This window comes from Sceloporus occidentalis, unplaced genomic scaffold (genome assembly GCF_023333645.1).
Source record: "Sceloporus occidentalis isolate IW3139 unplaced genomic scaffold, rSceOcc1.0.p SCAF_88, whole genome shotgun sequence".
Classification (NCBI taxonomy): domain Eukaryota; kingdom Metazoa; phylum Chordata; class Lepidosauria; order Squamata; family Phrynosomatidae; genus Sceloporus; species Sceloporus occidentalis.
Window position 1 is genome coordinate 2445486 of NW_028317068.1, and position 22847 is coordinate 2468332.

A 22847-nucleotide genomic window follows, 5' to 3' on the forward strand; every position below is an offset into this window, starting at 1 on the left:
GGATTTTTGTCCAGCTTGAAAATGTACCATTTATGACAACTCTCTGTACTCACTAAGCCAATGTTTAACCCAAGACCACATATTTGCATCTAGACCAATTTCTTTCAGTTTGAATACTAAGCTATTGTGTGTCACGATGGGTTGCAAATAGCCCACTGTGACATATTTAATTTCCAGCGGAAAAATAAATATGTTTAATTTTACAATGTTGGTCTATGTGTCTTTAATTTATGGGCGGGGTCCCCTAGACAATCCACCAGTCAAGAGAAGCCCTGAAAGGGGTTAAAAGGAAAGGGAGACATGACTGTGGTTGTCATTTAAGGTCTGCTTTATTGCATCCTGATGTAGTTCTTCAAAAGCTTGGGTAGGATGCTAGGCCCTTTTTCTTTCCCCCATTACAAAATTTACATATTTCTCCTTTGGGGGTTGTGCCTAAAAAACAATCTGGGAAGTTTCTGGGAGAAACCGAGACATTTTGAGGCATGTGCAAAATTATTTTGTTTGAAAATTATCATTATGTCCAAAGTTGCTCCGGTGTAACCTTGATAAATCTATTTTTTGATAATATATGAAAAAACATTGACCTAGATACAGTAAAAGAAAAAAAAAGGCAATGCTATTTATTTTCTCTGTAGAAACATTGCACATTAAAAAATGCCACTGCACACTGAGAACTTTTACTGGATAATTGTAATGCACAGTAATGTTGACAGCAGCACGAAACATTACAAAAATACAAAACATCCACAGCAATCATATTGATGCTTGATAGATCTGCCAACCAATAGAAACTCAGGGCTAGGTATTTTTTCTTTTTTAAACAAAGTTTATCTGCTTACTTGCCAAATTTGCAAAAGCAACAGATTGATTCTGAATCATAGGCTGGCAAGAACCCCCCCCCCCCCCATATGCTGCATTTAACACAGAAATCTTATTACGTGTAAGGCATGACTATTAAAATTGCATTGCTTTTTTCATTTTGGTTTTTAGAACTTTATAGCTTTTTGGAATAACATGCCATGTGTTTCAAAAGAGGTTATTAAACCATAATAGTTATAATTAGTATTATTTGGAGACTATTTACATTTTTACCCCTGGTTAGATCGGGTTTCAGAGATCACATAAAATATATGAACATACTTTACTTGGGAACTTGCTGGGTTTGCCCTCACAGGTTTTGGCAGCTGACTGTTGGGCACCCAGGGCAGTCCTGGTTTTCTTTGCCCTGGTGTGAGTGGTGTGAATCTCCTTCCTGATTTATTCGGGTCCGCTTTATTTTCACATTAACCATGGAGATGGAAGGGATGACCTAAGTGGTTCTTTGGGAAAGCTGGATGGATAGCGACAACTCACTCCCCCACGGTTCACCCAAGGTTCACAAAACCTTAATTTTAAGAAGCCAGCATAACTGGTTAACATTAAAGAACAAAATGCTAACTATGTGTACTATCCTACTTGTGATTTGGATGACCTCATAATGAGCATTGTATTATACACAATAATACCAAGTTCCCACGTTCTTCTCTACAGGAAAAGAGGACAGTGCTATAACGAGGCATCAGGGAAGCGTTGACTGTGGACAAGCATTTATTTTTTCATCACTGTAGCTGTAGTGCCACCTACTCACTCTCTGAAACCCAGCCACGCAGCACTGTTTATCAGCACCTGCAAGCTGACTTGTCATTTGAGTCCTAATTTTCATGGTACTTTCTATTCTCAAAACAAAACAAAAAAATACCCATTTTATGACAAGCCATAAAATGATTACAAACTGTGATTAATAAATCGCATATTTAAAAATCCTGTCAGTAGATCCAGCATGCTCATCAAATTAACAAATAATTAGGTAAACAATTTAATTTATAAAGTAGTAAACCTAAAACATTAATATAGGAGATGTACTCTCATACCACTCTGTAGTGAATTTAGTGTTTGTTTTTGAATATTTAGGGCAGTATATGTATCTTTACATATATTACATATTCTCATGTGTATATATAGATAGATAGATAGATAGATAGATAGATAGATATCATCACCATAAGAAACAACATAATGTAAGGTTCGAGGCACACCTTATTTTAAATGATAGCAGTGTTTACACTAGTACAGAAAGGTTTAAGCTTTGTGAATTGGGTAGCCTATGGACAATTTATGCAAAGGAGTAACAGAAGCTCGCCCAGTCTTTTCTTATCTGAACTAGCCACATGCAAACATTATGTCAGAGCTAAAAGGCCAGCCTCTTGAACAGGAGAGAAACAGAAGAACCATACAGAAGCAGTGAAGTGAAAACATAAGGACCAAGTGTAAATTTATAAGGGTATATTTTTTATTAATAGCTGAAACACTGGTTGGTCAAGTGCAGTTTAGGCTAAAACAAGCTAATGATGATAAAGCAACCAAAATATTTTTTTCTTTGCAATTCATTTGGTGACCTTAATATATTATGGCTGGACCCCTAATTTACATCACATGTCATTGGGTGCCACAAAATGATTAATTATAAAAGAGTTTACTTTCAAAGAGCACACATATTTCTTAGCACACTAGGGACTAAACATGGCCGCCAACAGTATGACTTTTTTTAAACAGTAAAGAATTCTTATCTTCATGTACTTAAAAATGCATCATCTGTATACCATTTTAAAATACCGTAATGAATTGCTCAAGCATCTGGCACTCAAAAGATTAATGCAATCCTTTATATAACGAGTCAGCTGTCCATTTACTTATTCAAAATAAATTAAAAAAAAAATAGCATTAATTCAAAGTTGTGCGTTGTTTGGGGGGGTTAAGGAGGTGCTGTTGGTTAGGTTAGCCGGCAGTCCTATTATTACTCCTATGAAAATGACTTCTGCTGCAAACCCAAGATTCTTCAAACAGTTTTCTTGGTCCTTTAATCTGAAATGGCTGTCTAGTCAACTGTAAAGGTCCTTCAACACTGTATGACAGCTGATATTGAGGGGATCTGGTAGCTATTATTTAAATGTTATGTGGGTGCATAAAGGGTGGAGAAAGGTAAGGTTTCATATTTGTATTTTGGGAAAAAATAGAGATTTACATAAAGTTTATCTACAAGAATTAAGTGATGTGTCCATGGCGACATGGCATAAGGATGCAAAATGCTCTTCGCATTGTGTAAATATATGTCCACAAAACACCCCTCTAAAAAAAACAAATCAGAATGATTAGCGAAATCAAAGCTTTTAGCAACATATTGTTCATAAAATTTTCAAGGCCCTTGGAATTAGAGAAGTGTGTTTAGCTCTGTTGAGGATGAAGAGCAAGGAGCAGATGGAGTAACTAAGGAAAATATGTCCAGTTGACAACTAAGTCAGGCACCTTAATTGACTGCCAAAAGCCTCATAGCGTCACTTCTGAAATGCTGTAAACAAGTGTCCTGCTGGGATTTTAAAAAGTAATGCAGGAAAAAAGAACAAAAATTACTGTTTCCAAAACAGTCCTAGGGCATGGAAAACTTGGGAAAAGGGCCTGAATTACTATCCAGAAAGTTGTAAAGATAATGAAGCCTGGATTAGAGCTTGGTTATTGTTAGGGAAGATAACACACCTACAGTAGGTTTATTATAAAATGGTAAATAAGTGGTACCTAGTAGGATTGTGCATACAAACTTGACCGCTTCGTACATTTTTACGAAACACTGAAAACGAGTGTGATCCCTGATGAAAATAACGAAAGCTAATTGCAAAACTGCCGATGTGTTTGCCTGCGATGGATGAGCTATCTCACACATTTTCAGGGACATTTTCTACACATTTGATGTACTGAAAAAATGGAAATTGTTGTTGGATTAAAATATTTAGAATTTTGTAAGATATTTTTGGAAAGTGGATTAGCCCATCCCCTCAGGGGGCCTTACTACATTTAGATTTGGAAGTTATCTAAAATGAACATGACTTAGGGGTACATTTGTTACTAGCCGTGAAGCTTGTGATAGCTAGAAGATGGAAACAACAAGCTGAAATACATTGGGAATATATTAGAAATCAGATGAACTCCCACAACATTTACATTTGTTTGCGGGAAAGGACTGCTGTATAGGGCCCAAAAAACCCTAGAAGCCTGCCCCATGGAAGCGTTATTATTCATCACTATCTTGTATTGATTCGACCATAAGACCACTGTTATTTTTTCTGTGCTCCAAAGTCTGACCTGATCCTTGTTCTGAATACAGTTCATAGTTGGAATTACGCATACTATTGCCTGCCACAGCTCCATTGCATGGGAACTCTGTCTTCAACCAGTCTCCACAGTTGTTGATCCTCTTTGTCAAACTCCCTCCTACTTTACTTTCCCACCGCCAAGGGTTTCTCAACCATCCTCACCACCCTCTTTTTCAGTTTAATTACTTTTCCTTTCCATTTATAGACACAAGTGCACTCAAGCATGCCCAACACATCTACTAAGCAAATAAAACAAATGTAGTATTAGCTTTCTCAAACAAAGTGTGTGTAGTTATCAATGTTTTAAATTACTCTTGGACCTTTATAGCAAAGGTCCAAGAGTTTATATATTGTAACAAACCTTCTAATATACACAATTTTGTGTAAGACTATTAAAAGTGAACAGGGCATTGCATATCCTTTTAACATTATCTTTAAGCATCTCGCCCTTTAGTTAGACTATTACCTGTAAGTGTAAGTGTGTGTGTTAATGGGAGAGTAAGTGTGTATGTGTAAGTGTGTGTTATTGAGCATATGTGTGTGTGTTAAACAAGAATGTGTATTAGTATGTTAGTGTGTGTATGTTAGTGAGAGTGTATACGTGTGTGCTAGTGGTAGATTGCAAGTGTGTGTTGGTATGAGTGTGTGTTTGTTAACAGGAGTGTGTAATCATTTTTATCCTGTGAACTTTCCAATAACTTAGCTTATGCTTCTGGAGATAGAGTTCACAAAACTGTGCACAATATGCTAGACAAGGTATAGCTACCCTTCAAATTCCAACCCTGATAATGCTAACCAGGCAAGGCAGTCCCTCTGCCACAAAACCGGGGGCAGATCTCCCTATTGATCTCCTCAATTGAACGATGTACACTACTGTATATGCTGAGGCAGAATGGCCACCACTTTAACACTGTGCTATCTGTCCCTCTAAACAGAGCACAGACACTCAGTAGAATAGCTGGTAGCTGCAAGGGTAGAGGCAGTGGTTGCTACCCTGGGACAAGCCTAGGGCAGCATCCGACATAAATGCATTGCTGCCTATGTTCTTTAGCAATATGTAGTCAATTGTAGTCCTATAAGAGTTGGATAACTAGCTGCTGTCTACTTGTATGTTTGTTTTTGTGTTGGAAGGTATTTGTAAATATAACCTGCCTTGCATGTTGTCTATATTTTATTATTAAGAATACCCTTCAACATTTCAAATGGTCAAAGAGGGATAGCTTTGTTCAAGGGGGTGGGGGTTAGGAGTGTGGCTAAGGGCAGCGCCTTACCAAGACTTTATATGTGACTTTGTGACCTCCTAATTTATTTATGTAACCACATAAGGCATTTAGAACAACAATTATGTATTTTATTTACACTGTATAAACCCATGTCATGTTGCCTCTATACACATTATTGTGACTGAACAGAAAAGGTGAGATAACAGAAAGGGGGACTGGGGTCTTTGAGGCCAAAGCAGGGTCTGTCCTTCTTAAAGAGAAACTTTGCAGATATGTTTTTGTATGTTATAAGATGGGTGTCCCAAAAGTTGACTGCTATGGAGTTTGCCTGGTGCTTTGCAACCATGAACATGGTATATACACACATCATACTTTTTACACTTACCTGTATCACTGTTATTCCACACAGTTTTCTGCTCTGTAATGCTAAGTAGGTCCTCTCTGCGTTGTTTAGTAAGCTGTAATATAATTATTGAAAGGGATCAGCATATGTTGTACTATGGCATAAAATGTTACAGTTAAAATTACGGTAAAAAAAACATGTATTTAAACTAAATGCATCTCTGAAATTTAGTGTGACTGGGTTTACTCAATTCAAATTCACAATTCCAATTCCAGTAGGTTGTATTTTTCATGCAGTGCTAAAAAATATGGTAGCAGCAGGATTTAGTGGCGCCTGGTGCAATATTTGTTCTGTGCCCCCTGTAAATAACACACACACATGCACACATATTAACATGCAAACTCACTCTATCCACTAACACACTCTAAGACCATACACACACTCTTCCCAGGGTCTACTAGCCCTAGGCTTACAACTGACATCATGCTCTGACACAGTCACTCTTAACACCATATACTAACAGGTACACACTCTAACACCATATGCTCACAAACATTAATACCATACACATCCATGCATGCTAACACCATAGACTCATATACACACTAATGCTAAACCTAACACACCTACACTAACACCTTATCTCCCTCTCTCTCCTTTCCCTTCATATCTCTCTAATACTTTTTTTATCCCCCTCTCCCTTACATACCTTTCCCACTACCTATCTATGGTGCACCTCATCCAGTTCTCATGCAGAGCCTTAACCTTATTTTCTATTCAAGCTGCTAGTATTGCAAGCTCACATAATGTGCATTACATGATCACGCTGGGCTTACCAGGGCACCTGGGTCCTCTGCACCCACTACTAGTGACATATATTGGTACGCTGAGTAGGCCTAGGGTGGCAGGGGGCGATGAAGCACCCTAGTGTCCTGCTGCACAATGTGCTGTTCAAAGGGAGGCTGTGCTGCCTCATAGACTTCATTAAAAGCCACTGCACATCTTTAAGGCATGTTATATCAAAGAATACTGTGTGCATCATTGCAAATACAGGATTCTGATAACAGATTTGGGAATCCCCAGGAACTAACAGCATTCAAGTAAGTATAACTTTTTCTATATATATATTTGCTAGCACAGTGTATACATAACGTGTCATACTTACCTGCAGTGGTCCTTGTCATCCACACTTTTTTGGATGACAGGCCTACTTTAAAGGGAACTAAAAAGCACAAAACTCAAGGATCATTGTACGGGGCATTAGCTTGTAAACAGACAAAACATACTGGGGTATAGTAGGATTAATAGTAAATATCAATCAGAAGGAGCTCTGTTATATCAAGCAGTAAAATCAGATTTTATAGTGAGTGATGTATGTTACATTTTGCCAGTTGACATTCATAGCTATGATTTGCAATGTCAGTGAAACAAATGGAATGCAATGCTAACTGGCAGCTCATTTGGCCAGTCCAGTGAAAAGGGATATCAGTATGTCAAATTCCAGTGCATAAATGCTAACCAGGCAATTTGGGCCAGAAAAGAACTTTGGATGATTGAATAAGTAGACAGATAGAAAAATATAACCGTATATTACTGAGGATCTATTTATCTATTTTTTTTTACAGATGGCATCGTATTCAGAAAACTAGTGTTCAAGGGAACAAAATTGTCAAGTGCTATGGGACTGACTAGTGTGTAGGAAAAAGGTGAGCCCTATTTACCTTTTTTGAGTGTCATCATATGAACGTTAGTTTGTTTTTCCCCCATACATACGTTGCTAAATCTCCATACTGCATGTAATGACGCAAGCATGCATTTAACATGTTCTACTTCATTTAAGTTGAAATTGCCACCATCTACAAACTCCATCCAGTGATAATATTTCTTTCTTTGGTAATCTACACTTTTTTTTTTAATGTTTTCTTTTTTAATGTTTTCTTACTTATTAAACGCATTAACTTCTGTTTATTTATTTATTTTAAATCTGCATATGTCTTTGATCAATGTTAGAATGTAAAATAATATTGGTCACGTGCATAAAAAAATTTGAGCAGAGCCAAGCTAAAATTTATTTTGAAATACAATATGCTAAAATTCTTAAAATATGTCTCTATTTTTCTCCTTAAGCCAGTGATCAGCAATTTTTATAAATGTGTAGTCCTAGTAAGATACTTACAGGAACGATTCAGCTATCATATGTACTTTAACGCATTTGATTTCATTTTTTTGTGGTGTCACATTTCTGTTTCCAAATGCTTGGGGTTATTCTGCAGAATGCCTCCATGTGTATTGGCCCCTTTCCCCAGCTATTTTGAACATGGCTGAACACATCTCCCTGCATGTAATATAAATAACTTCAACCCTTTAGCACCATTGGTACACCTGCTTTTGAGAACTACACCTCCCGTCATCATCATCATCATCATCATCATCATTTTTTCTTTTACAGCTTTTTGCTTGGTGGTCTGTGTTTTTTTGGGGGGGGGCTCATGATATCAAAATTCTGAATCTGTGCATGGTAGCAAGAATAAGAATCTTTAGAGGCAGGGTGAGAGTGGGCAAGGGCCAGACGTGGGGGTGGACAGGGACAGTGATGTGGCTGTCTGCTTTACCTTTGCCATATCAAAGCTGTACCGAGAGTCTGTGCTTAACCCCTTAATGACAAAGCCCATACATGTATGGGCTCAAAATGCATTATTTTCAATGGGTTTAGGGACCGCCCATTGTCCTTAAGGGTTTAAATAGCATGCATTGCTTATTTGTATTTATGCAGGTTTCCATCTCGAAATGCCACAACAACAAAGTGAGAATATGAAAGACCTGCAACATTAGATAAACATAACATACTCTTGCAGTCAAAACTACAGTGAGAACAGGCTTTCCATTTCAAAGTGTCAGTGATCACCAGCATTGATTTTATCAGCAGTTTCTAAAAACCTTGTATGAATGCAGATTATTTTCAGATGAAAGTATTTTTTTTATGTTACTCTTAACCCCCTCTGCCAGAATTCCCAAGTTATCTCTACTGACTGACAATCAGCCTCTGTAATGATAGCAAACCATGTGCAAAGTTTTTTTCAAGTTGGCTATGTTTCTTTTCATCTCTTGATGCTGGGAAGTTGCCTGTTATCCTACATGTAGTGCTGACTCCTGTCCAGACTTGTGATATGTGTTGGGTGACATGTCCCACACAGTGGTCATATGGTCATAAAGAATATGATGCTATTCCCATACACACCTGCTGCAGTTTAACTTGAAACTTCTTTTGTTCCATACATTTACTATAACATTACTATTGCAAAGTGTAGATCAAAATGTGTGTTTGTAGAAACCAACACTTCTGGGAAGCTATTGGATTCTATACAAACAGGCTGACCACAGATATCAGTAAACAGAACAACCCGAGGAGGGGTAAATAAATAAATATATATATATATATATATATATATATATGGCTGAAAAGTCTTAACTAGCCTACTATTTGTAGGAAGACAATTAATTAAACAATATATAGCTGTGCTGGATAAAATCAGCACAACTAAACTGCAAAAGAGAAATAAGACCATATACTAACTTCGCTAGGGAGATAGTGGATAAGTGGAACACCATGCAAAATTGGTAAACTAGATAGCTGAAAGTATCTGATCTGCCATCATATTCTATGTATCTCTTCAGCAGGACAGGTAGAGCAGGGCTCGACAAAACTTGGGCGCCCAGGGTTTTGCAGGACAAGGTAGTAGAAACGTGCCACGGCTACCATTGTGAATCCGGCACCCTACCAGTGCCGGGAAGCGCCCAGCAGGGTCACGTAATGTATGTGATGTGATCCTGCTGGGCACTTCACGGCACTGGCTTCACCATGCACCTGCAGGAAAAAGTAGGGTGCCGGATTCACAATGGTAGAAGATGGGCAGTGGTGAGGCAGAGTGCTCAGAGTTAGTATGTCTACTGTATTGTAGTGCCAGATTCAGTTTGTGTGTGTGCATAGTGTTAGATTGTGTGTTTTTAAATATGTGTAGTGTTAGCCAGTGTGTGTATGTTGTTGGATAGTGCAGCGTTAGCATGGTGTTATGTATGCTACAATATGGCATTAGCATGAGTGTCAGCATATAGTTTGTGAATTAGTGTATGGTGTTGGCATGTGTGTACATGAGTGTAGAATGTTAGCATGTGTATGTCTGTTACTGTATGGTGTTAGTGTGTATACATTTAAGAATAATGGTTAAATATACAAGCTTGAGTCTTTATGGTGTAAGATACCCTTGTCATGAAGGGGTTAACTACAGTACCATACAAAGTGGTGCAGCTTTGAAGAAGTGTGTATTATGTTGTATTGACCCAATAAACATCCTTTAACTACTGAGAGGGGGTAATACACAAATATAAAAATGTTATTGGGGAAAAAAAGCTGGTTCCTACATTTTTGGCTGGCTCCTAGATCCTAACCAAATGTGTCAGCCATTGTGGTAGAGAATAATACATTAAGGGAATTTTAGCATGCGTAGGGCCAAATGGCTTCCCAGAATATAAAAAACAACAAAGGATTGATGTTTATAGTAGCATACCTCCCAACAGTCAAAGTTTTCACAATGCCGTCCTCCTCATGATGCTAACCTTGCGGGGTGGCTATTCAGCTAAGGTGGGCCTGCCGCACCCTGACTCCACATCACCCAACCCGATTAGAACACCTAAAATGTTAGGGAAGATGCAGTGGGTAGAAAAATTGGCAGAATGGTTCTCACTTGTCAAATTCAAGTCAAATTGTATGTTTCAGATCCTTGACAAATTATCACCATGCTAGTTATGAATATTATCTGAAATTTTCATAAAAAAATATATTAGACAAACATTAAAAAGAGGTCTTCTTTCTTATCTCCTTTTCCTTAAATCTATGCATTTTTACAATGCTTTTTTAACCATTATTCTCCTACTGTGCTTAAAAAGAGGTCTTCTTTCTTATCTCCTTTTCCTTAAATCTGTGCATTTTTACAATGCTTTTTTAACCATTATTCTCCTACTGTGCTTGTAAATTGCTTTAATATGATTGGTTAGGGCAATTAATATTTAATTTTATTTGAAGCCATATTAATATGTATAAAACAACAAAATATTTATTGTAACTATTATATAAAAAAAGGTGAGTGAAAACTGATTTTCTTTTTTGTACATTTTCTTAGGATTTTTTTGCAGGATAGGAGACATTTATAACAAAAACTGTATTAATCTTCAGCAACATTCCTCAAGTAGAGCAATACACCACATGCAGATAAATTTTATTCTCTGGAAAACCAAAACACTTATTTACACACTTAACATTTTTTTTTTTAAGTACTTTTGGGTTGGTGGGCAGCAACACATTTTCCAATTCCATTTTTTGTACTTTTCATTGCACTGCTTTCAGTAGAGATGGTACATTTTTGTAATAAGAGGCTATAGGGCCTGTTCACTTATGTATTTTTTTTAATTTTGCTTTAATGTTTTTCAGATACATTCTTGAGACACATTATGTGGAAGAACAATTTAATGCATGTAATAATTGTTTTTAATTGAAGGCACATTAATATGTATATATATAGTATATCCACACCCAATATTATTCTAACATAGAATAAACAGATTACAAAAGGAGTGAAGTCAACCAATTTCTAACATTAAGGCATGTAGCAAAACAACTATAATTCTGGTGCTTACTTATATAAGGCATTTTCTTTGTACTAGAGCATCGCACCCAGTGTTAAAATATTGGTGAAGAATGGCAGCGTTTACTAAACTGTGAGCTAATAGGTGAGCTGAAGCTGACTGGACATCTGGCTCAAGCTGCAGATCAAATTCTGCAGTATGTGGCCACATGTATAAAAATGTAAGGTGGGGCCAGGACCATCTAGTCATCCTGGGTCTGTTAACTCAGGCCACCTAAATTCACCTATGGGCTCACAGTTTAGTAACTATACCCCAAGCACACTTTGTTCATACTTCAAGCTTTGGACTTTTTATGCAAAAAAGTTTTAATGTTCAGGTTGGCAGCTCATTTCTCATTTTGTGTTGTTTGGTCATCAAGGGTTCAGAAATTCAAACTTGTAGGTCATGCTGTACAATCACATATTTTCGTGTTTTTCTAAACACCCACACAAGGTGAAGATTATATTTAAGTGTAAACGTCTTCATGTAGCATTGAGTGTTCACGATGAGCTTTGCATGCCACAGAGAAATTGAGATGTCAAGGTGCTGACTGGGTGATCTTGCAGAGTCCAAAATTGCAAGTGACACTGAGATATTTTTGGTGTACTACATCAGGTACATTGGGCTGTCTAATTTAGGAAACTAAAGAGTCTGATATGTTCTGATTTGAATATGCTTGAAATAGAACCATCATTTCTTCCTTCCCCAACTAACAGAACTACCCTATTTTAGGAAGCACACTGCAGAGTTGCCTTGGCAGTCATGGGTAAAGCAGGGTAGTCTCAGACCGAAGGTTCTGCTCACACTCACACTCATTTAGCCTCACCCCTTTATTTACTTAATGACTTTCACCAAACAGTACCCTCGCCACCCTCTCACTCAGCCCCTTCCAGCTTCCATATTTACTGTATATAGTGAGAAAAAGAAAACTCTAGGAGAAGAGACATGGGGAGTGTCTAGAAATGCTAATTCACAAAAAAAATGTTAAGTCAATATTTATAGCCAAATGTTGGGAAAGCAGTATTTCATTGTTAACTTTTAGAAAGTTTTCACTTTTCTAATTTTAGAAAACCTCCATTTATACAATGACACATAAAAGATTATCCCTGATACTTACTGTTTTCCTCTGTTCTTTGGGAGACCTGTAGTGATTTGAAGATTCATTCTATGACCGGACCAATCAATTGCGCTTCGGTTTCCCCTGGAGTTCCACCCCCTTTTGGTTATATTTTCCAAACAATGATTTTTCGACAGTTTCTCACACTAACAGCACTGGTTCTGTGCTATGTCCAGATAGAAATGAATGAATGCCTTCTACATGTCATCTGCAATAGCTTCATTCAAATAACGCTTTCATTATAATTTCCTTTTGCTGAAAGATCTTATTGACATTTAAACTGGCCAAAAAGACTTTTTTATTTACAGCTGTGCCTTGCTTTGTGTGACGGGACTTTCCCTCTTTATTTAGCATAGAATTGGGTACAAATAGAACCATTGTTCATGTAATGTAACACTTAAAATTGTTCACAGCAATGTATTATGTAATGATGAAGATTATTATTTTATTTAAACAATTGATACAGGCTAACAGAACATTATTATACATTTTCATGTATACAATTGTTCTTGGTTATCCCTTTGCTACAAAGATTTATTTGTGCAGTCTTTCAGAAACCGGTCCTGTGAATTGTAAGAAACATTTTATACAAAGTGGCTCTCTGCCTAATAGCACTAATCTTTTTACATCTGTAAATCAATGCATTCCAAAAACTTGGCAATTATTAATAAAGACATAAATGTTTCAGTCAAAGAATAATTTTGACTAGCTAAATATACCGAAATCTACAGTCTTTTCAAGCTAGGAAGATTGCATTTTATGTAATATGAAGATCATGACAAAATTGTGCTTTATTCTTGAATTTTAGTAAAATCTACTCGAAATAGGTTAATGTCTAAGAATTTAGGGATTGGATGGCTATTTTAGTAATTTCCTTTTTTAAAGTGCACCGACTTAGTATTCAAAGGGACACTGCAATGCCATGTTTGGTATCCCACTTTGCGCACAATGGTGGACTTCTTGAAGCAGCATGCACGCACGGGTCTCCTAGACCCCTTGGTACTCTCATGTAAGCCATTTTTTCACTTTTTCATTTTTTGACTGGATTCCCATTGTAGTCTTATGGATTTCTCTTGATATCTGTACTCTATCTTGTACAGCAGTGCAAAATATGATGGCACTATATAAAACAAAAAGTACTAATACCCCTTATGATGTCATGGTAACAACCCTGGCATCTGTGTAATTATTTATCTATTTTACGTTTATGCATTTTTTTCTTACTCTTTTTGGGTTTTTTAATCTTTTTTGAGGAAGGAGACTCTGTTTCACCTCCTTTCTCACCACAGCTGGTCTATGATCAGGAAGCAGGACTTTATATATCAGAAATCCATACTAGTATGTCCTATTGGTATTTGATCACTTCACTTATGATGTAACAGTACAATTTATGTAGTCTTTTCATAAAATGTATTACAGCTGGGCTCCTCAAAAAACCTTGAGAAACAGTCATACAGAAACTCTCCATTGAGAGCAGGATCAATAATTGGCAGTTAATATAAAAAAACATGCATAATTCACTACATTGCATGATATATTTGTGTATTTTCAGCAATATAGTAATGAATATCACAGCAACTTTTCACTAAATATAAGTTAAATTACGAATTTATCAACTCATCAGAGTGGTAAGCCTAACTAAATTAATTTATTAAAACTGCCTATACCTTGGGCATTTTGGCAGTCAGTGTAATTGTTTTCAAGATATTTACTTTAAAAGCTCTGTGCCCTTTTGTTAAGTTGATGATTGTTGTTGGTTTCAAAGTAAATTGTAAGGAGGAGAATGGAGAGAACTTCAGAAGAGACTCTGAGATCCTGAACTCCTCTCCAGTGACCAAATATTTTCCAGGGAACTTGTCTTGTCACAGAATTAAATTAATGAAATGCAGGCTTTCCTTTGACCTTTCTCCCTGATTTTTTTTCCAAAGTGCAGCCTGGATTCCATAAGCTGCACCATGATAGTGGAAGAGTACCTTTAGACATCTCTATTTATATTTCTCTTGAATTGTTCAGCTGCCTGCTTCCTTAACCTTCCTTTCTTAAGTGACCTCTCCTATGAAGCTATGAATTTGTGCTGTTAGAGGCATCATGTTTAACAATTTCCCTACTGAGCAGGCTGTCAGTTTCATGTAGGATCTTCAAATGGAAGCCTCTGATTTACTGACTGATTTTAATACCAATATTTTAACTTTCCTTGTTTTATGTTTTTCTAAATTTCGCTTTACTGATTGACCTCATGGTAGCTTGGCCCAATGTAACCTCTCATGTTGGCTCTGCTGATCTCTGATGAGTTTTTAAAGAAATACATTTAGCATGTTTTTTTACAATGTTTTATAATGTAATATTTACTTTTTGTTCATTACTTTATATGCATTACTGTTGTCAGTGCCTGACTGGCAATCATGAGGCAGCCCTAGTACTTTAAGGCCATATTTGATGGCAGGTGATTACAGGGTGGTAATGGCCAGGAGCCCACCTGGCATTTGCCAGGTATGCCAGATGGCAAGTCTGGGCATGCTATTGGTTAGCAAAATGTAAAAATGCAGTCTTTCACATCTTTTATATATTGTATTTATGTATGTATTACATAAGCAACATATGCTTGGCCAAACTACAATAGAAGCCCCATCCTATGTCCCTGAATCACAATTCAAAACTGTTCTCACACTAATCTCAGTTTCCTGGTGTCTCCAAATCTGACCCATTTTATTATTATTGTGACAATATGTGGCTTGTATAAATACATCTGACATAAATATGATCAAGCACTTGCTACAAGGCCTTGACGAAAGTCAGAAAAAGGCATTGCTGAGTAAGGGCAAAGTATAATAGACACAAATGTTATGTTTCCAAGGTGGCAAGATAGTCTTTGCTCCCAGACAAGATATAATTATGTAAAGTGCAAATTCTAACAGTAGTTAAAATGGAACTACTTGTCTACTAAATATACATTACCATTCAAAAGTTTGGGGTCACTTACAAATGTCCTTGTTTTTAAAAGAAAAGCTATTTTTGTTCTTTAAAATAACATACCATGGATCAGAAATACAATGTTGTTTTTAAATGATCTTTAGAAAGTAAGTTGTATTTACTTTAAAACTTAAGGTATTTACTGTATTTTTAATATGTGTATAAGAAAGCTATTGCTTGTGACCCCTTGTGCACATGCATGGAAAGTGCTCCCATTGATCTCAAAGGGAGCACATTGCTGCCGTTGATCAGAACTACTGCTGAATCAACCAAAGAAACCAACTGAATGTTCCTGCTGATTGCTCCAAATGTTTGGATGTATTTTGAGCTGGTGGGCTGCTAAACAGTCTGAAATTAAACATAGGCCTCACAAAATATAATTGGAAAATTTCAAGTTTAGAAAAGGGAAGTGATATATTCTACTTTGTGCATTGTAACCTTTAAAAACCATAAAAAAAACCTACACATTTCCCTACGTCTGACCCACAGCAGTGCCCTAGCCACTTTCTATCACTTACTTCTGCCACCACTGCCACTGTAATGTGGCAGGGGGCTGCTGCCTGGCTGGAATTCCCACCCTAGATCTAGTCAGCCTACGCCAGAATGGTGATCATGTTGTAGAAGTTCTAAGACAGCAGTTGCAGAGATGGCCTGGCATAGCAGGTCTAATTGCTGCAGTAAAAGCTCAGCCAGTGGGCATCTGTCCACTTTGCCAACCATTTCCTGGACAGAGATGTAAAAAAAACAATAGCTGCACAATTCTTGGACTATGTTTCCCTTGACCATGTAGAACATATGAACTTTAAGCAGAAAATACCTGATTGATTCCACTGCATTAGTTACACTAATACCTATAAAAAGACTTGGCAGCAATGCTATTTCCTGGCTTTTCTCCAACGCATACTGGAGACATAAGATATATCAGATGAAACTGGAATAGTTAATGCAAATGTCATTCATTGGGGTTCTGAAAAAAAAGATATTATTAAAAATGCCAATATATTTGCTTTTATCCGCAATGGTTGTTCCTGTAAAAGAAAAAGTGTCACTGTAACCATTAATTAAGGCAATGCTATGCTGCTTTGTGTTCCTGATAATATGTTTGTAATCTTGCCAATGCATTCCACAAGATAGGACATATTCACATACGTACTCTTTAAAGTATAGGTTCTGAATGGAAAGAATGTCACCCTAGCTACACATGAAAATGTATCCATTTAGTACCACATGATCAAAATAACTTTGGAGAATACCACCAAAGAAGAAATGCCATTCAGGATATTGGCCTTATGTATTTTTTAAGCCATCAATGTTTTATTGCCCATAAAGAATCATTATGCACTTACAACACTATGTAAATAAAAGAAATAAAGAAATAATTATACAAGGAAATGAGCAATAAAAATATTGGCCAACTAGTCATATTTTATCTGGAAATGTAATCAAATGTTAATTATTTTATTATATTTTAGGATGTCTATTTCTCATACACAGGTCTCTCGTTTGATTGGTGTTCAACCATGTTTTTCGTGACAGCAGTAATCTTATGGGGTTCATTAGATGTTGCAGTTCATGGGACCACATTCTTTTTGCTAGTTCTTAGGGGTAGGCTGGCAAGGGGGGCAGGGCCGGTCCCAAATTGGTCACAAAGACCCGCCTGACCTGGACCCGCCCTTTGTAAATAATTATGGACCAGCCTAGGAAGGCAGGAACACAACAGGGTCACGCTTTGTGATGTCCCAACTGCAAAAGAAAAAGCTGTGAGTAAGGCAGGGGGTGAATGAGAGGGTAAAGGAGTGAGTGAATATGCATGAATGTGTATATGTTAGAGGGAGAGTGTATGTATAAGTGTGTATGAATGTGTCCCATTGTAGAGTGCTACGGAATTTGATGGCACTATATAAAACAATAAATAATAATATTAATGTGTACGTGTGAATTAGCACGAGCATATAAGTGTGTGTGAGCATAAGTTAGAATGAGTGTGTAAGTGTATGTTAGTGTAAGTATGTGAAAGTTTGAGTGTGTATGCCAGTGCCTATGAGAATTGTGGGTGGTGTAGGGGCTGATGGGGCTACCTGGCTCTACCTGCCCACCTGGGCGTCTGTACATCAAAGGAATATCCAACTTTATTTGTGTCTACATTCCTAGACACAAGTCTACATTTTTAGAAATCTTTGATTTTAAACAGGAATATGTTGTTCCAACACATCACTGCAAATCATGAGACCAGCTGTTAGTGATACTGATAGCTGTCTTTTATTGCCATATGAGCGCTTGAGGAAACCTCCTTTTCTTCAAAACATAAGTAAATAACTCCAAATAAAGGTGTTCATAAAAATAAATGAGAAAGTACCACAAACCAAAGTAATACAATACACTGAGACAATTCTGTATGACAATACTGTGAAGTCCCATTATTTGTAGACCTTCATTAAACAGAATGTCTGGTTAGGTGATTAAAAAATAAATGATTGCTGCAGAGTTCAAAATTCTAGGAGGCTCATATGTGGCAAATAAAGACAATGAGAGTGCCAGAGGAACATGGGTGGATCAGTATTAAATGGGTGGATAAGTAGTAAGGCAATAATTAAGTGAAATTGAAGGTTTTAAATAAAATAAAACATTAGGTATGTATTTACTTACATGCTAAGTAAAAAAAAACTTCAGGCAGGGTAGTGAAAGTTCCAACTTGACGATAAAATACAATCAATATGGTAGGTAGGTTAACATTTAATTTAAGTAATGAAAAATGGGTGACCTACCGAAGCAAAAGCTATTTACTGAACTCATAACTGATGTAGTTCTAATAAATTTTTCTTATGTATCCATAAAATAAGGCCCATATGAGGGTTATGCCAAAACTACCTGATTTCCTTAAAAATACATTCAGTAATTCAAATCTTTGTGATATATTGTGATAAAAATTATCACAGCTGCCCTGTTTCTTTGGAAAAATATCTGAAGTGTTAACCTTTAGTAGAGACAGTGCTTCCTTGGGCCTGAAAACATCATGTCCCTTTTTTTCGAAAAGCTTAGAATCAGGGGAGGGCTGGTACCATTAAGTTTAGGGACAAACATGGCGGTCAACAGGATAACCTCGTGGGCAAAAACAACAAAGGGAGAAACATCACAGTGCTCTAACCAGTTGAAATCTTACACTATGACAATTTTCTATAAAACCATATAGAAAGTGGAGGATACTGTGTCCATGCCCATGTTAGTTCAGTTTTATGTCTAGAACATTTACTCATACTGTGTTTATTAAACACTTTAATAGGTATAACAAAGTTCATCAGGTTTTGACCATAAAATGAATAAACTACTTTAATCACTCACATGAATAAGCATAAGCACAGATATATAGCTAAGGTAACATTATGGTTATGTGATTACAAATCTTCCTCTATGCTACCTAATAGGAATCTAAAGATATTACAGTTCTTCCAAGAAACCATATTTATGTATACAACTTTCAGCTGTTATCCGCTCATAAAACAAGTTTATTGACACAGAGACTTTGTTCCTTACCAGTTTTACATAACATGTAATTTATATGAAAAACATTCAGTGATGTTATTTGTTATATTCAAAACTGTATTGCATAAATACAAAGGTAGGGTATGAAACTATGAACTAGAACTGTAGAAAACAGGTATTATTTAGGTATAAAATAACCATTGTCGTTGCAGAAAATAAAATCCATCAGCACATGTTAAGATATGACATTTCTTCACCTGGATTTGCAGCCCATCTGCTAAAGTAGGAGACTAGGGGATATAGCTGGAACTGACGTGAAGGTTATTTTCTCCCTTGTACTTGTAAGGGAGAGTGCTGAGCATGACATCATGGTACCATAACGGTCAATCTAGACTGCAGAGAAAAGTGTTTCCTGCTAGATCAGGGGTGTCCAAGATTTTTCTGCAGTGGGCCACTTCATCAGAGAGAAAATAATGCCTTTTAGCTTTATAATGCATATTAATACAGGGTTAATTTGGCGATAATGAAAAAAGCAATGGGCATACAGTTTTTTGATCAACCTTTTTATCTCATTCTATTAATACTGAAAAGTCAGTCCACAATCCGTTTAAAATAGCACAGTAAAACTGCACAAGGCTGGAGCACACTGTGGGTACAAGCTGGATTTAAGATGGCTGATGCACAAAGGAGGCAGGGCCAGATTAAGAGCATCATGGGCCTGGTGTTGGGGATTTTGGTGGCTATTTTATGGAAATATATAAAACAGACAGAATCTTAACTCCTCAGCATCGATGTGTGCTGGATAAAGATGACATCAGTGCTCGGCAGATAATACAAGATCGAATCTTATGTGATGCGATTGGGAGTAATCAGTACACTGAAAGAAGTCATCAAACACGGGACATCGAAGCCACAATTTAGTGCCACTAATCCTTTTAATAAAATTTGCAGATTGAAAAAAAGTAAATAACACAAAACCTTTACTTTTCTTCTCACTGATTTCTGGGCCTTAAAAGTTTTGTTCTCTGAAGTGACTACAAATTCAGGAGGGCGTTTTATCTCTGGATAAGTAAAAGTTAAATAGTTCTATTTATTCCTACAGTAAGTAAAGTGCCAGGAAACGGAAGACCAAATACACACCAGGACAGGCTCTGCCACACCAGTACCCAAACACACACCAGAACAGGCTCTGCCGCACCGACACCTAAACACACACACCAGGACAGGCTCTGCAACACTGACACCCAAACACACACACCAGGACAGGCTCTGCCACACTGATACCCCAATACACATACACCAGGACAGGCTCTGCCACACTAACACCCAAGCACACACCAGGACAGCTCTGCCACACCACAAAATACTCCAGGTCAGGCTCTGCAACACCAGCACACACACACCAGGACCGGCTCTGCCACATCGACACCCAGACACACATACACACCAGGACAGGCTCGGCCACACTAACACCCCAACACACACCAGGACAGGCTCTGCCACACCGACACCCACATCAGGATGGGTTAAGCTACACAAAGCAAAACAAAAATGCTTTCCACACTGCTTTGTTGTTTGTGTGTTTGCCCCCTTGTGTATTGATGCCCCAGCCAGGCCCCCTTTTAGTATTAATGTACTCCCCCCACACCCTTGTGTATTGCCCCATGTGCATTTGTACCCCCAGCCAGCCCCTTTCCCTTGTGTATTGATGCCCCTACCTCCTTTTGTACTGGTTAATGTAATGCACCCCCATACCCATGTGTATTGTAAACAGCCACCCACCCATCCCTTTTTGTATTGATTTATATGTGATGCCCCAACCACATTTTTGTATTATTAAACTGTTGCCCCATTGCTTCCCCCTTTGAATATGGGTCCCCTTCCACCTATCACCCTACATTTTTGCTGGCTTCCTTCTCCTCCGACATGCTCTTCTCCCCGTCATGTGGAACTCTTCCATGTGAGCCCGCCCCTTGAGTGTCACGTTGCATCTTCAAAGGGGCGGGACGAAGAGCCTCATTAACGCACTGGGCGGCATGGTGCCTGCACTCCGCCCGCTGTAAAATCATTACGTAATTAAGCTTTCCCGGGGACCAGCCCAGGCCTTCTCAGACGGGCCCCACCTCGAAGTCCGTTGGGCTGCATTTGGCTCGCGGGTGGCACATTGGATGCCCCTGTGCTAGATGCTAGGAATGCTGGGCAAGGTAAACTGCATTGGGTATGTGTAATTGTTCTAGTGATGGGCTGTATAGGTTTGTGAATAGGCAGGTGCAGGCAGGCTGGGTGCAGATTAACAATGTGCAAATGAGGCATTTGCTCCAGGGCACCTGACGGCAATGGATTGTTAGCTTGCGAGCTCCACCATGTATCGGTTTGTCTTAGTCTGTCAATTCTCGTCTTATCATACCCCTAGAATATATGTTTTATATTAAGCGCTGCGTAAATTGTTGGCACTATATAAAAAAAGACAATAATAATAATGTATTTATAGGGCAGTATCTCTGTATGAATATATGTGGTTGTTCCCATTAAGCATATCTGAGTTTGTTTGTGTATAATCAGTGTAGTGACAGAAGCAGCTTCCATAACAAATACAAGGATTTATTTTCATATTGCCTTATCTGATAGGTAATTCATTATGTGACATCCCACCCATGTAGTTCACGTTCGTCCCAACCTTGAATATGATTCCTAGATATTCTACTGACTTTAACTTTTTAATCCCAGGCTGACTGTGAATGTCTGAGTGAATAAAAAAGTACCAAAATTGTAAGGAAATGTAGCAATCCTTCTGATCAGCCAATGGCTTGCCAATGCACAGTATTGTATTCAGTGACCCCACAGTGTATGAAGTGCGAGCCGGACACAAGATAGGTTGTGTGATAGAGCGTATGTAAGAGTATGTGTGTGTGATCGTGTGTTAGCTATGGGGGCAGCGGGCACCACTTGGCTTTACTTCCACAGCCAATCCAGTATCTCTGGAGGAAGGACTGCTTCTTGGGCTACTTTTCTTTTTCTCCAGGGCACAGGAGCAGTGTTTAGCCATGCTCTCTCTCCACTCAAATCCTCCCCACTCTCAACCCTTTAAGTGCTATTGTGGGCTAGCCCTGTCCCTAGCATGGCTACCTACATCTCATGCACAGCTAGCTCTGCCCTCGTGAATGGCTACCTCTGGATGTCACAAAGAAAGTCCCCCCAAAGAAGAAGAGCTCTGTGCAGCATGTCCCAGGTATGGTGCCAGTCCTACCTTGTGCATAGGTACCTTCTGTTACATACAGTATATGCAGTTTGTCAATGTTGATACATGCAGTGGTGTATTCACCTTGAGCATTGCCCTAGGCTTGACTAGAGAAGGGAAGGTCTGGAAAAAAAACAGAGAAATTGGGAAAAAATAGTTTTTTTCTGTTTTTTTCCAAAGCCATTTTTTTCTGTTTTCTTCCAGAAAAATAGACACAAAATGACATGTGGAATATCTTCTTTTACAATGATAAATAATATGTTTATGGGATATGATAAATAATATGCCATAAACATATTATTTATCATTGTAAAAGAAGATATTCCACATTTCATTTTGTGTCTATTTTTCTGGAAGAAAACAGAAAAAAATGGCTTTGGAAAAAAACAGGAAAAAAAACAGTTTTTTTCCCAATTTCTCTGTTTTTTTCCCAATTTCTCTGTTTTTTTCCACACCTTCCCTTCTCTAGTCAAGACTAGCGCAATGCTCAAGGTGAATACACCACTGCATGACATATGATAAACAAAATGTTTATGACATATAATAAATAATATGTTTATGACATGGCATTCAAATTATATTACATGAAGTCCTTTATGAAAGATGCAATGTG

At 37.7% G+C, this 22847-nt stretch overlaps 1 protein-coding gene across 1 annotated transcript in view; it reads right to left on the reverse strand.

Annotated features, from left to right (window-relative positions):
- LOC149284796 (serine/threonine-protein kinase Sgk1) overlaps window positions 1–22847 on the reverse strand; it is a 72666-nt gene that overhangs the window by 16993 nt on the left and 32826 nt on the right. Inside the window, exons 3-4 of the mRNA XM_089496235.1 lie at window positions 13514–13533; window positions 5793–5844 (exon numbers count right to left, since the gene is read on the reverse strand). Of these exons, the coding sequence (XP_089352361.1) occupies window positions 5793–5844; window positions 13514–13533 (72 nt within the window). The remainder of the gene's footprint in view (window positions 1–5792; window positions 5845–13513; window positions 13534–22847) is intronic.